The sequence below is a fragment of the Pipra filicauda genome, unplaced genomic scaffold (assembly GCF_003945595.2).
Source record: "Pipra filicauda isolate LSUMZ 115617 unplaced genomic scaffold, ASM394559v2 scaffold157_size4220110_pilon, whole genome shotgun sequence".
Lineage (NCBI taxonomy): Eukaryota > Metazoa > Chordata > Aves > Passeriformes > Pipridae > Pipra > Pipra filicauda.
Genome location: NW_024104073.1, coordinates 1,982,497 through 1,996,685, shown reverse-complemented (window position 1 = coordinate 1,996,685; position 14,189 = coordinate 1,982,497). Strand labels below are relative to the sequence as shown.

Genomic DNA, 14,189 nt, shown 5'->3' with positions numbered 1-14,189 from the left:
TAGGCACACTGGGGTTTTTTTCAGCCTTAAAAGCCAGGCATCCAGTCTGAGGTAGTGGTCCAGGGTTTCTCTACAGTCAGTAGACAGATCTTCTTACTTCAGATATTTGAAACCCACCAAAGGACAAATACAGATGGGATTAATTTCACCACAAGAAATTTTTCCAGGCTAATTTGAAAAGCAATACATCAATGTTGTTTTTCACCTAATAGGATCCAAAGAAGTTACTTACTGGTTCTGCCTCGTCCTGTAATTCGTCCCCCTTCACCATCTGCATACATTGATGACACAGTAATAGCATATGGCGTGTCAGGCTGCAGCTTCTGTATCACTACACTGTTCTGCCGCCCTCCAACCATAGTCTTCAGCAAAACAACAGAAAAACATTGAAATACCCTTTATACTTCCTCTTTTGTGCTTAATGGTATAGTGCAGAATGTAAGCATTTGATGCAGAGTAGAAAACACTGTGATGTTGAAATGCTCTTGTGAGTGACACTGAGACATCGAACAGCAATAATATTTAACACATATTCTTAGTAAGTTTAGACACAAAGCTACTATTCTTTAAAATCTCCAAACTTGCATATAACCACAACTGTGTATAAACTGCCAGTTCTTTACCAGCACAAACTATATTGTAAATGACTATATCTTATTGAAATCAATCAGAGTCTTTTATTAATTATGATAGACTCTCATTTGGGTTCTTTATGCTCCACTCTCAGGTAGAATGCAAGCATGGAATAAATTCCAACACTCTGGAGATCTCTAATATACATTAGATACAATATCAACATTGTCTCTCCTTGATTTCAAAAATTTTACAGCATGACACTTCAGCTTCTGAAACATCTCTGTTAAGACTCTGTCATCTTTTTATTTTTATTATCTAATTTTTATTTTACATATAATCCTGTGATCATAATCTTCACCAATTAAATTAAAGATTTAAAGTACACTGAGAATAATACTTAGATCTTAAACATTTGATACTCATGAGCTTTTTGGCTTTTAATAGTGTGTAATTACACTTGCTCAAGAGCATCCTTTGTACTTTTAAGACTATCTGCACATTTTCAAAGCCAATTCAACTAATGTGTTTGTCATAACAAACTTTAAAAGCATCTGATTAGGAAGAACTGACAACGAGCAAGCATTTATACATCTTCACATTTCGTAGAAGTAGAATATTTTAATTTACAAGCAAAGTACAAAGCTCTTTTCAAAGAATAAATATTTTTATCATCCCACCATGGCTGCCTCTTCATTTTAGTATCTGTTCGCCTTTCAAAATCTGACCCTAAATGATTATTAGGGTCTCTGCAGTTTGGTATGCAGTTTTTGCAGAGCTGTCTTCAAACCATCCATGCTTCGTCTTGGTGCTGAGGCCATTAAATGTCAGACAGGGCAATAAAAACCTTCCAGAAATTCTATTTTAACTATTTTGGTAGGGACAGCTCTACTGCCTACTCAGCAACTACATTTTAATCAAATATCCCACTAAAAAAAACATATGATCATATGACAAAGTTATTTGCAGACAGACATTAAATGCCATGAATAGAGGATGAGTGTTCTGTGGGCTCTCCTTAAAAAGACTTGTTTTCTCCAACTGCTACTGCTGAACTCTATCCAGCTGTGAGTAATTAAGTCTACTAACTATATTCTTTGCACAAATTTCAACAGAATGATCATAATTTTCTTTTTACTCCAGTGCCAGCAATTAATTACAGTAATTAATTAACCTTACTGCTGTTCTTTTTTCTTCTAGTGATTTCTCCCTAAACTTGTATTAAACTGCTCAAATTCATTCAATAGTTCAATTGCCTCAACTCAAATGCATGTTGTTCAGAAGAGAGTTAAAATGGATGTGTAAGTATCCAATTGATTCTAAAGTAAATATTCCTAGATACAATTCTGAACATGTGTGATCTCCAATTACAGGGGCAAATTAAATGAGCGTGTTTCTCATCTGAGACTGTTCCTCTGAGTCATTTGGCAGTAACCACAGCAGCCTCCCACTGCGGGGCATTTTTAAGTAGCGCACATTTCTGATAAACAGGCTGACTGAATTACCATTCCCAGGCTGTGCTGTGTAGGCTGCCAGTAGTCAACACAGCTCTTGCTGACGACACAGGGAAAGCTGGCTGACCATACAGTACTGGCTCTCCATATCATTACAGCTGCTCAATCCCATTAAATGAGTCTAAAACACCTTAAACACTTCCCTACCATGTGTTTTGTGTGCATTTTTTTTTTTGCAACTGCTACTTCTGGGTGGTTTTTCTGACCCTAGAGCAGTGAGAGACAGTCTCAACTGTTCAACTGAACAGCATGTTCCATGGCAAAGTCCTCTGATAGCACATGAACCACACCATGAAAATAACTGAAAACTCTGGAAATGGAAAATAGTCAAGGTATCCATATAGTCAATTGTTGTGATAACTGTATCTGTGATTTGTAGTCTTACATGCTGCTTGACTTATTCCTCAACACATTTTAACTTTATTATAGTTATATCTATAGATATATATTGATGACCTTAAGGGTCTTTTCTAATCTAAGCAATTCTATGACTCTGTGATTTTCAAGAAAACAGGATGCATCCAAAGTAATTTCTGCTCCATGAAGAGCATTCTAACTTGGATTTGAAAGGGGAGAAAGAAAAAGGTGGGAGTATGTACTGTTTCATTATAAATAGAAATTTTCACCTAAAAAGTGATTAAAATATACAATGTTGTGCTTTGAAAAGAAATTATTCTAATGGATTTGCAGAAGGTTGTATTTAAGGTTGAAAAACTATAGCACTACAAAATTAGTTACCGACTGTTCAGGGCCATCCCCACTGATAGGCTGGTAAATGATCCTGTATCTCTGCACTCGACCACTGGCAGGATCCCATTTCACAGTCAAACTATGTGAAGTTGCATTGTACACCTGAAGGTTTCTTGGGCCACTCTTTGGGGCTAAGAAGTGCAATAAAGAAAAGAATAAATATGTTATTCACCAAAAATCAGGGACAAATACTTCATTCATACTGTTACGGCTGCATGACTGCCTGATCAAGAGCAGAATGTATTAAGTACAAGAGAACATAAACTGTAATGTTTGTAAAATAATAAACATGTGGTAATCTAGTGTTTAGTATTCTTCCAAATACACAATAATATTTATTAAATGATCTCAGCTTTTTAATGTCAACATTTGTCACAGTTTAGAAAAAGATAGCTATGGGGTTTTCTTAATAGCACAATACCAGGAAATTCAGATTCTTACCTTGTGTTGTGATAGGTACCAAGGGTACTAGAAAAAAGTAGAAAGAATTTTCAGAATTCTTGTATGTATATGCTTTCTGTTTTAATAATCATGAATAACAACATGCAGAATCCCTTTATTTACTTACATGTCCGTTCACTGCCAATGAGCTCATCACTTTCTGATTCATCAGGATAGATGGCAGTAACTGAGATATCATATAATGTGTCTGGATTCAAATTTTCAAAAACCAAACTATTGTCATCCCCATTTAAGATTGTCTTGTGGAGAAATTAAAAAAAAAGGAAAAAAATAAATAAACAAAACCAGAACAAACAAAACCAGAACAAACAAAACAGACAAATAGAAAGTGGGATATAACTGAGTAACTTTTTACTCAGTAACATCACCGCAAGTGGCTGTAAGTATGTGTTCTACACCTTCTGACTGAATTTCCATTGCACACAACAGGAGGGCTTGCAATTTATAGGCCATTTATCAATTACATTTCTGATTTTAAAAATATACTCTCTGAGAAACTGCCCATGGAAGCTTATGGTGGTTGTCTAATTCTTACCTCCTGTTTTTCTGATCTTCCATAGGGTCCCCAGGTTATTCTATATAGAGAGACATCTGGAGCTCCATGATCCCAAGTACCTCTAAAACTATTTGTGGTTACATCCGTGATTCTGAGATTGACTGGTGCTGGCACAGGCTCTATTATGAGAAAAGAAAAAGTATTCCACAAAATGTAACTACAAAATAAATACAGTTAAACAAAGCAATTACTCAGACAAAGAATTTAGAAAATTATGTAGGAGATTCATAATGGGTTTCCCTTTCCCCATCCTCGACGTGGGGGAGCCCAGCTCTAGTTCCTTCTCCATCTGAAGAACCATTTCCGACGTCTTGTGGGACGGGGAAGGGGGACTCCAGCGACAGGGTTTTTCAGGCCCCGAGCCTGGAGGGGAGAGGTGCCCTCCCCTCCCCCCAGCACCCACGTGGCTCCATGGCAGGCACAGAGACAGCACACCGGGCGTGGAGAGGAGGCAAGAGAGAGTTTATTGTTGGGAAGGGGTTTATAAGGCTTTTAGGAGGGTCAAAGGGGAACCAATCACAAGTTCAGGGTCACACAGAAAAAACCATCAGGTAAAGGGTCAACAGCCAATAGGAAGGGGTTTAACAAAGGACCAATGGGACACCTCGGGACACCTTTCCCAGGACACTCCTGCATGGGAGATAACAGTTGCTGTGGGGGGGTGCTGGGAAGAAGAAACACGTGTTTGCAAAGGGACCACAAAGAGCCATTTTAAGACATGTTTAAACAAGTTTCTCATCAGGTATAGTGCCACAATTCATCTCAGTTACCATGCTTCTAATGACTACATATAACCCATCCTACCTACACTAAGCAAATCGTCCTTCATCCTTCATAAGGTCACACCATTAGGTCACATCACCGGATAAAACAGACGCAGCTCTACTGACCTCAGCAGAGATCACAACTCACATGCCTACTCACAACAACTGAAGTCCTAGCTCTTACATTTTGGAGTTAGGAGTGATTATTAACTCCCATAGACAGAGCTCAATCTCCTGCATGAGTGTCTCCCAAATCTTAAAATTCTTATATAAGCTAAATAAGACATGATTGAATTACACCACTTACTTAGAAATAATTCACAGAGGTTAACTGTAGGTTAAGAAAGCTAAATATAATATAGCCACTGGGAAGAAATACACAAACAGGTAAAACCAGAGAATTAAACTAAAAATAATTTCTTTGGCAGAGTTTTCCTCTTCTTTCCTTACACACGCATTCACACAAAACCACAGCTATAGAAAAAAGACTAGCCCAACAGCAAGCACAAAATCTCACAAACATTTTTAAATATATAAAACTACAAAAAAATTCAGAAGAAAAAAAGAGATCGTAGGAATGTTTTTTCTCTTCTTTTTCATATCAGATTGAGGGGCTGTGATAAGATAACATTGCTCATTTCTGTTGTAGCTCTTCTGGTTAACTACCTTCTTAAATCATATGCCTCGATCAGGATGAGAGCTTCTTTGACACCCGCTTTCTCCTTTTAGTCTGTCACTTCTCTTGTATGGAAATCAGCTCTTACAGTTTGTGCAACTCCATTTCCTTGCCTCTATTTGTTGAGGTACTGTCCTAGTGACAGGGGCTGGGACCAGTTTATCACTATGCAGGTATAACCAAAACTGTGTATTCTACACCCTCTGTGTAATTTCCGATGGACTGTTAAATGAATTGTTTGCAGCAGCTGCCCAGGGTACACCTGACATCTCAGGCTACAAGCTGGATGTTAAAAAAAAACCTGCAAGGCAGGGGAGAGTTTCTTTGTCTTCACACAAATGACTCAGCTGCAATAACTCCCCTTTGGAAAAGCATTAACACCTTCACACCCAGCCTGAGGGATCATCTCTGCTAATAGTCCACAATGACTGGCATAATAGGGAGCTGCAACACCTTGATCATCAAAGATTCCAAAAATATCCCATGATTCACAGAGTTAAATCACCCATTGTGAAACTCTCCATCCTGGGGGAGGTCCTGGGCATTCCCACCTGAATTTGAGCATGTATAATGGTTTGGGGACTTCTAGTACCACTTGTCAGACCAAAACTTCAACAAGAGGACTGTGATTGCCACTCTCAACAAGTCTGCGATCATTACTTAACAGAACCGTGACCATCATCTGGACCAACAGGTTTTCCTTTCCTTTTAGTTTACAGCCAGGAGGTCCTGTGGTGCTCAGCACAGGGGCTAAAAACACCGTTCTGTTCTTGTCCAGGGTGCCGGCTTATGCACCTGTCTTTAGAGGGTTAAAACCAATTTTTTTCTGGATAACTGTATTTATTGTAATCTTTAGTGAATTGTAATTCTGACATGTAATCTCACTGAGATGGGTACATTTGTCCCACCTGTTTACTTTTAAACCAGCACAGGTACTCAAATACTGCCTTGATGATTCTCTAGAAGTAGAGACGGATTTCGCATTTCACGACGCAAAAACTCTCTTGGATCAGAAGCAAGATCATGTCTCTCTAATCCCCTAGCATGTGGCCCAGCTTCCTACTCACTTTCCTAGATTCCTGCATAGATTTGCTAAACCTTTCCTCTGTCTTCATATTTTCTTACCCATTCTATACTACACTTCTCCTTCAGCCTCTAAACAGAAATAGTTGTGCTTGAGTTGCTCTGTCACCTCTCTGCAGACTGCAGTCTCAGTGTTTACTGCAGTGACACTGGAATCTAAGATTCCCACGGTTTGTTAAATTGAAAATAATGCTACAAATGCAAGTAAAATTTTTCTCAGATTAAATGACAGCTCCACATAACGTATTGCAACATGCACGACTTTAACAGAACATAAAGCAAAACCAATCACAACAATGATTAATAAGAATACTTACGAGTGACAGCTTCTGCTTTTGTTGGCAGGGATTCTCCTTCATCATACACAGCAACAAGGTGTACATTGTACACTGTTTGGGAGGAAAGGTCAGAGAGAGTAGTGCTGGTTTTGAGTCTGTCGATTTCCACCTAAGAATAAAAACAGTGACTTAAGAATTGTAAATTGCTCTTTGATTTAATGGCAGAAATTCCTGTACTGTAAAAGGAAAAGTATTCTGCACTACGTTTTGCCATTTACCCCTAAATTTACACCTGAATATTGAGTGCTATCTACTAATTTCCTTGCAAAGCATATTATATCAGATACATGCGGTACTTGTGGATCATTCACGGCTTCATTCTTTTGGAAACAAGGATGCAGACTAAAACTTAAGAAAATTCTCATTTCCTTATAAAAACACGTTTAATCCTCCAAGAGCTGATTCATGTCAAGCAGCGCAGACAAGGAAAGCTTGTACCTAACTACAAGACATCTCTAACAATGCTCACACATGTTCTGACAGTCGGCAAAGGGGCTAACATACCTTTATTCCACAATCCTGTCCTCTTAATTGTAAGCTGTTCTTAGACCTTGGCAAGATGACACTTAACCAGACAGCAGAAATGGCTGTTTACCAAAGCACAGGAAAATTCTCCAGTCCTTCTCTCTGGAGGAGGAGGAAGAAGGGAGTACCCAAAGAAATCCATCTCGTGCTTATTCCATTTCCAAGAAATCAATACCCTTTCCTGACTGCAATCACCATGAACTGATGTTCTTTACTCTTGGTGGTGGGTTATAATACTACTCTTACTGCTATGTTAGTAACCTAGCTCCTTGAAATAAAACTCTTTCTTAGTACTTTCAAGAATTTACCTCCTTTACATCAGGGTCATCAGCTATTTTGTATCTTAGGATGTATTTTTGAACTTTCCCTGGGGCAGCATCCCAACGGACATTCATGCTGCTGTGAGTAACATCCTGAATTGTTAAGCCTCTGGGTCCAGGCAAAGGTACTGTAAAAATAATGACAGTAGTAAGTGAAAATACTATTCATGGCAGAGGTATAGGTCTCTTACAGATGCAAGTAAATGCTTTTCATATCTTTTATTGAAATGGAGGCATTCACTTTCTAAGAAGTTCATCGTCCTTGCCATTAGATGAGACAGTTTAGGAGCTTATTGTCCCAGTAACGAACATAGCTATAAAGTATGTAGCTTTACCTCGGTAAATTATGAGCACAATACTTTTAGAAGTATTAGTATTTAAAATCATAACTTTTGGTGACAATAGCCACTTTTCACGTATGGTTAAGGGTTTAACATTTTTTAAGGACATACAAATAAGCATACTGCATGCATCTAGTCCAGAAACGTGCCTTCACCAATAGGAAATATTTAAGGAAAGTTATAAAAAAGGAAGCCATATTTAGATCAATTTTTTTCTTGATATGGAATGTTTCTTTGTTATTTTCTACACTTCAGAGAATGTCTGAATTTGGGAACAAGGTTTCTAAGTTAATGCAACCAAAATTGAGACCTTTTAAAATACTAGGACCACAAGATTTTCAAGCCAACTTCCTTCATTATTCAACGAAAAAATTGTTTTGTTCCTGTTTTAATAGTTGGACCCTTTGCATTGAAATTGCCTTGAGATCTTTGGGAAATGAATGAGTGTTAGCAAATGCATAAAACATGGTTAAGATGGTCTTCTAAACAAAACAGAATATATAAAAACTGTTGCATGAAATAAAATTAAATGTTGCTGAAGCAATAACAAAGTAAAAATCAAGATGTCCATACACGTCACTTCCTGGGTGGTGAGTGGGTCACTGGTGATATCACCAAACAATACGTAAGCTATTAAAGTGTACTCAGTGTTGGGGATGAGATCTACCAGCTGCACCTCATTCACTGATGGTCCAACACGCATCTGCACATGAAAAGTAACACATCATGTTTTAAAACTGAAGAAAGCAATGGCAGAAAAGCAAGCAGTGATTCAATTTCAAGGGAATTTTGTTTGTGAGATTCACAGTATATTTACAGCTTCCTGACTGATGTCATTGTATACAATATCTTTGTAAGTTCACTGCACTTCAAAAGTACATGCCAGTCTTTTGACTATTATGATAATCTAACAGTTTTTCTTAATTTATTTCTGGTAGAGTACAGGAAGTGAAGACAAATTCTCTCACCTCTTTCTCTGTGGCTGGGACTGTGGCATTCACAGGTTCATATGTTAACAAATAACCAGTAGCTCCATTGAGAGGTTCCCACCTCACTCGCATGTAGGTTGATCCAATATCATAAACATTCAAGTTTCTAACTGAAGAGATTGGCACTGTCAAATAAAAAATATATATTAATTTATTTATTTCACCTTCTTCATATTTTATATCACAGGTAGTACCACTGAGAATATTGCACATGGCTATTAGTGTACATTATGGGTAGTAGAAAGGCGATCTGCAAGCACTGGCTTTTTAAGTAGTTCTTACTTTAAGAATGAGATAATGGTCACTCCATTTTGAATGAGGCTACAGATTTGCTATATACACAGCTAAAACTCTTACAAGTTTACACTCGGACACTTTAATATTCTAATCAGCAACATTAACTCACATGAATGCTCTAATATGAAACAACACAACTGGTTTGGGATCTTTACAAAAAGGATATTTTGTCCTTTCTTCTTGTTTTCTGTATTTCTCTAATTATTAAATAAACATGGAAAACTACAGCAGACTTCATAAAAATTATGCAAATATTTTAAGGGTGTATGACAAGCCTAACACAAAACAAAGAAGTGAAATGAACAGCAAACAATCAATGTTATTAAAGAGGCAGAAAAGTCACCCGATGTTGCATTCAGCATAAATATAGCTAAAATCAATCATGTAGACAACTCATAGTAGAAACACGGCTAAGTTATATCTCACAGAAGTGGCATAACTCTGTTGAATTGGCTTTTTGCTAATTAGAAATCATTTCTATGGTATTGTCTGATGGTAGCAGGAATTAATTACCTAGCATAAAAATACAGGAGTATACATTTGTATATGATCAGATTTCAGTAATTTTTAAACTCTGTCTTATAATTCATGTCTATTGTTCTAGTTTTGTACAGCCATGCTTTATGAGTCTGGAAAGAAGACAAGACAAACATTTTCTACCACACTGCAGTTTCACTTTGCTGAAGTTTTCCAGACAAGATCTGAACAACCTGTGTAACACAACACAGTTTAGTCATTCAAATTAAAAATTTTGTTTCTGCTAAGAAGAAAGCCCATAGTGCTAAAAGTTCTACTGGATATTTCCCCGGGTGCCAAACTGGCTGTTAACATGTTATTCAAGATCCATTTCTAACTTACAAGTTGTTTCCCTGCCGATCAGAGGTTCACTGCTTTCATCTTCTACCACAGAGAACACATTAACAACATATTCTGTTTCAGGTTGCAGATCTTTCAGAACTGTTGTTGTTTCCATCCTACTCACATAAAACTACATAAAAGAGAAGCAATGTTAACAACTGTACAACAAATATATTTGCAATCTTACCTCTAAGAAAAACAATCATTCCCTGTGAAACTCTTCAGAAATCAATGGTAAGGAGCTAAATAAAGTATGGTCTTAATCTTCTATGTATTTTTTCTGACCGTATAGCAATATTTTTGCAAACCAAGCTGTAGGTAAGTCTCATACAGACACTTGTCTCAAATGGATCTGGATATATTTAGCATCACTTACTGTGCATTCTACTTTCACACATGGTTTACACTTCTATATTAAAACAGCATAAAGAAAGCGCCAGGGATATATGTTACCACTTTTGGAGAAAAGGTTTCAAACACCCAGGATAATCTAGATGGTTACAGCACATGGCAACACCTTGAAGAACAGAAATGCCAGGAAGCAGTCAAGCTGTAAAGTCAGTGTACGCTGCATTGACAGCTCCAACTTTAATCAAACGCCAAATCCTGAGGTCATGATTTACTAAGATTAAACTCTCCATGAGTAAAGAGTCCCCATGAATCTCCTGAGTTTAGATTTAAAAGCAACATTCAGAGATGAAAAGTTCAGAGTTAGGTACACAGAAGTGCCTAACTTCATTCTCCCAAATACTTCATTCTCCTAAATACTACTCTGCCTGGTTGAAGAGAGTGATGAGCAATTCAGATTACCTACAATGGTTGTGAGTCACTGACTCTTTGTGTAGAGAAGTAATAACCACAAGATAAGTCTGATCCTGTGCATTAAACAGTTTAGAATACATACTTAGGCACAGATTCAAAGTACCATCACACAGTGTTAATCTAAGCACACCTTTATCACCTACTGTCTTTTTTTCTATTAACAAGAAAGTTTATTGCATTATGGCCAGAAAATTGCTGGTATAGACATATTTAAACCAATATATGACAATGGAACAGGAACAGAAAGGAATTACTAGAAATAGCAGTCAAGTGTTTTGAAGAGGTACATTTTATTCCTTGATTCATGGTATTAAAGCAACCAAAGTTATATTTATGCTCCTATTTTTTGTAATTTTTTGTATCATTTACCAAGGCATTATATTCTTGACCTTGGGAGCCTTTTTTTCATTTACTGTTATATTATACACAGCACAAATTACAGAATGATACTACCATGATGTGGAAGTCCAAGGTTGTTATGGACAATGTCAAAGATGAACTAACCTGTTTAGGACTACCTCCAGAGGTAGGGTAATATTCAACTCTGTATCTATCAACACTCTCAGGAGGTGGACTCCATCTCAGTCTGAAAGAACGAGGCGTCACCTCTGAAATGACTAGGTTAGAGGGAGGTGGCAAATCACCTATAAGCAGAAGCAAATTAAAAAAAATATTCTTTCATCTTATATCATCAGGGATAAAGAAAAATCACTTTAAGTAGTTGCTTATGTTTCTGTTTTCTCAGGAATTACAACTTCATGAAGAGATAGCTCACCATCACACTCTCAAGACCAAACAAGCTCCCTGTAATTCCTATTCCACCTTCAACACCAGTGTTTCACTGGAGAACCATCAGCTAACATTACTTTTTCCCACGCTCAGCTTTGCTTTTGGGCTGTCAGACATAAACACTTGAAAAAAGCAGGGCTGTTGAAATTATCCTCATTGGAGGAGTACCATCAAGGAACCTGCCACAATGGCAAAAAGCTGACACACCAAGAAACATGCTTCATAATTCTGGGAAAGAAAGAAGGCACATCCAGCCATGTCATGCTGTGTTAGGCATAACACAGTCATTGTTGAAAGGAAAGGAAGAACCCCTGCAGGGTAGTCCAGGTGGTCTGCACAACTTCCTCATACCAGCAGCTGAAAAAACAGCCCAGGACTACATAGTGTTCCCAAGAAGTAATAAAAAGGAATTGGCAGTGCAAACATGTAAATGGAAAAAGGATGAAATAGACTGAAAATGTGATGTACCTGGACCTTTCACACTGTTACACAGATTCGTGGTTACATCATCAACAATGTTAGCCAGGAAGGAGAAATCTGCAACGTTGTAAGCATGGATGTCATCTGGATCTGTTGCAATCTGCTTCAGTTCATTTTCATCTGCATTTTTAATACCTTACAGATCAGACATGAAAACAAAGCTTGTTAGAAATTATGGCCATGAGGCACAATACCATGAACTTAAGTCCCTAAACACATTCTTTGAATACCCTTTCAGGTACTTAAGTGTGTGATCACTTCTCTGTGAATTTAGCAGATGGGCAGAAGGAGGCTGCTGCAGGCCATTTCTTCATATAGTACTTACCAATTGCATACAGTTCCACTCCCTCATCTCTGAGTTTTCTTGAAGGGGTGACTACATCATCCTGTGATTTGCCATCAGTGATGAGAACACCAATTTTGCGAGCTCTGGGCCTTAAGCCTGCATTTTGCTTGAAGTTGTTTTTTAAGATGAAATCCAACGCCATTCCTAGCATGATACAAAGAAAGTAACCATCACTATAACCTATTTCCATATAGTAGTTATGGTAAAAGAGATTCTTTCATCCTAGTGATTTAACTCTGACAACATAATTCCACAACTTACTTCCTTCTCGAAGTATTTGTAATCTAATTGCAGCCCATCGTCCAGACTTACCAGCAATTGATATTATTTAAGCCTTTTCAAAGTCTCTAACCTCTTAACTTTTATGCATCCTCCTATCTGATCTCTTCTAGCTTTCCTTCTGGGTCCTGGTTGTCTTCATCCAAACCCTGACATGATGGCTTTTCATCTTCTCATATGCTCAATAGTAACATAAACTCTTCATCATCCAAGCTCTCTTTTATCACATTTCTCCAGACTTCCTCTGAGTTTATAAGCCTATGCTACACCTGTTCTCTTCCAAACATACTGCATTGAACTGTAAGTCTCTTCCATCTTGGACACATTTGTGTTCACTGAACAATATTGGGGTCAGATACTAGAATAATTTTTATTGGACCTTAAGGAAAATCCTGGCAATGTGACATACCTGTTAGAGTATTGCCTCCTTTGTATGGTAAGTTGGCTACAGCCTCTAATAAAGACTGTTTGGTTCGGTAAGCATTGAGATTCCATTCTGTCCTGGGATCACCACTATACTGTGAAAGACCTGGAAAAAAAGCCATAATTTCCTCAGTTATTATGTGTCTGTGTAGCAGTTATGCTTCATTTTCACTCCAGCATATGAGAACTTACCAATCTGTACTTTGTCAGGACCAATATCAAAAACTTCAACAATACGGGCAATGAAGTTCCTGATGGTTTTAAAATTTGGCCGCCCAATACTCCATGAGCCATCCACCAGCAGCACAATATCAGCTTCTGCTCTGGTTCTACATTCTAAACCTGCCATGTCAACCAGAAAAATATAGCCTTAGCATGATAGTTTTCTTTCCCCATCCTTTTAGATGACATATGTCATGAGTTAGCTTCCAAAATAGCTCTAGTTTTATTCACTGGCACTCTGTCAAGTATGACCTATTTGTGAACGTTATTCACACTAGTCACTGGTTCCATGGCAAAAACTGTCTAAATTTCTTCATGTATGTTTCCTTTTATAAATAAGCCTTCGCAAATGTCAAGGCCAGTGTTCTCTATTGTCATGTCATTATCTGTTTTGGCCTTTAAAGATGGTTGATAACCTGATTTCAGAAGTTTTGTACAAGACTACTAAACTAATCACTGACATGGCAGTGAGCATTACCAGATACAAATATACAAATTTATAGTATTTTAGTCTGTCATGCATAGCAAAACTACTACTACTTAATTTTCAACTATGTAATAGTGGAATTAATAGCATATATTACAACCACTTTCAAATAAATAGTATTTCTCAATTTTGGGATAAAAAGACATAGTAATACAGATGGTATAAAAGTTTACATGTACAGGAAAGAAAGAGCTCAATTCAAAGAAGACACACAAACATAAACACAGGTCAAGAGATACAGAGGGAACAAAAACAAACATTCATATGAAGCTGCAATATTCTAGAAAGGTAGGAA

The 14,189-nt window shown here is 37.4% G+C and overlaps 1 protein-coding gene across 2 annotated transcripts in view; it reads right to left on the bottom strand.

Annotated features, from left to right (window-relative positions):
* The window catches only part of COL12A1 (collagen type XII alpha 1 chain), a 102,982-nt gene that overhangs the window by 47,029 nt on the left and 41,764 nt on the right, over nt 1-14,189 (bottom strand). For both annotated transcript variants that reach the window (XM_039379143.1, XM_039379142.1), the window contains 15 exons: nt 13,378-13,527; nt 13,172-13,291; nt 12,463-12,627; nt 12,126-12,272; nt 11,373-11,512; nt 10,047-10,176; nt 8,871-9,016; nt 8,476-8,605; nt 7,550-7,689; nt 6,696-6,825; nt 3,835-3,974; nt 3,406-3,538; nt 3,279-3,305; nt 2,826-2,968; nt 233-362 (listed from right to left, as the gene is read on the bottom strand). In XM_039379143.1, the coding sequence (XP_039235077.1) occupies nt 233-362; nt 2,826-2,968; nt 3,279-3,305; nt 3,406-3,538; nt 3,835-3,974; nt 6,696-6,825; nt 7,550-7,689; nt 8,476-8,605; nt 8,871-9,016; nt 10,047-10,176; nt 11,373-11,512; nt 12,126-12,272; nt 12,463-12,627; nt 13,172-13,291; nt 13,378-13,527 (1,971 nt within the window). The remainder of the gene's footprint in view (nt 1-232; nt 363-2,825; nt 2,969-3,278; nt 3,306-3,405; nt 3,539-3,834; nt 3,975-6,695; nt 6,826-7,549; nt 7,690-8,475; nt 8,606-8,870; nt 9,017-10,046; nt 10,177-11,372; nt 11,513-12,125; nt 12,273-12,462; nt 12,628-13,171; nt 13,292-13,377; nt 13,528-14,189) is intronic.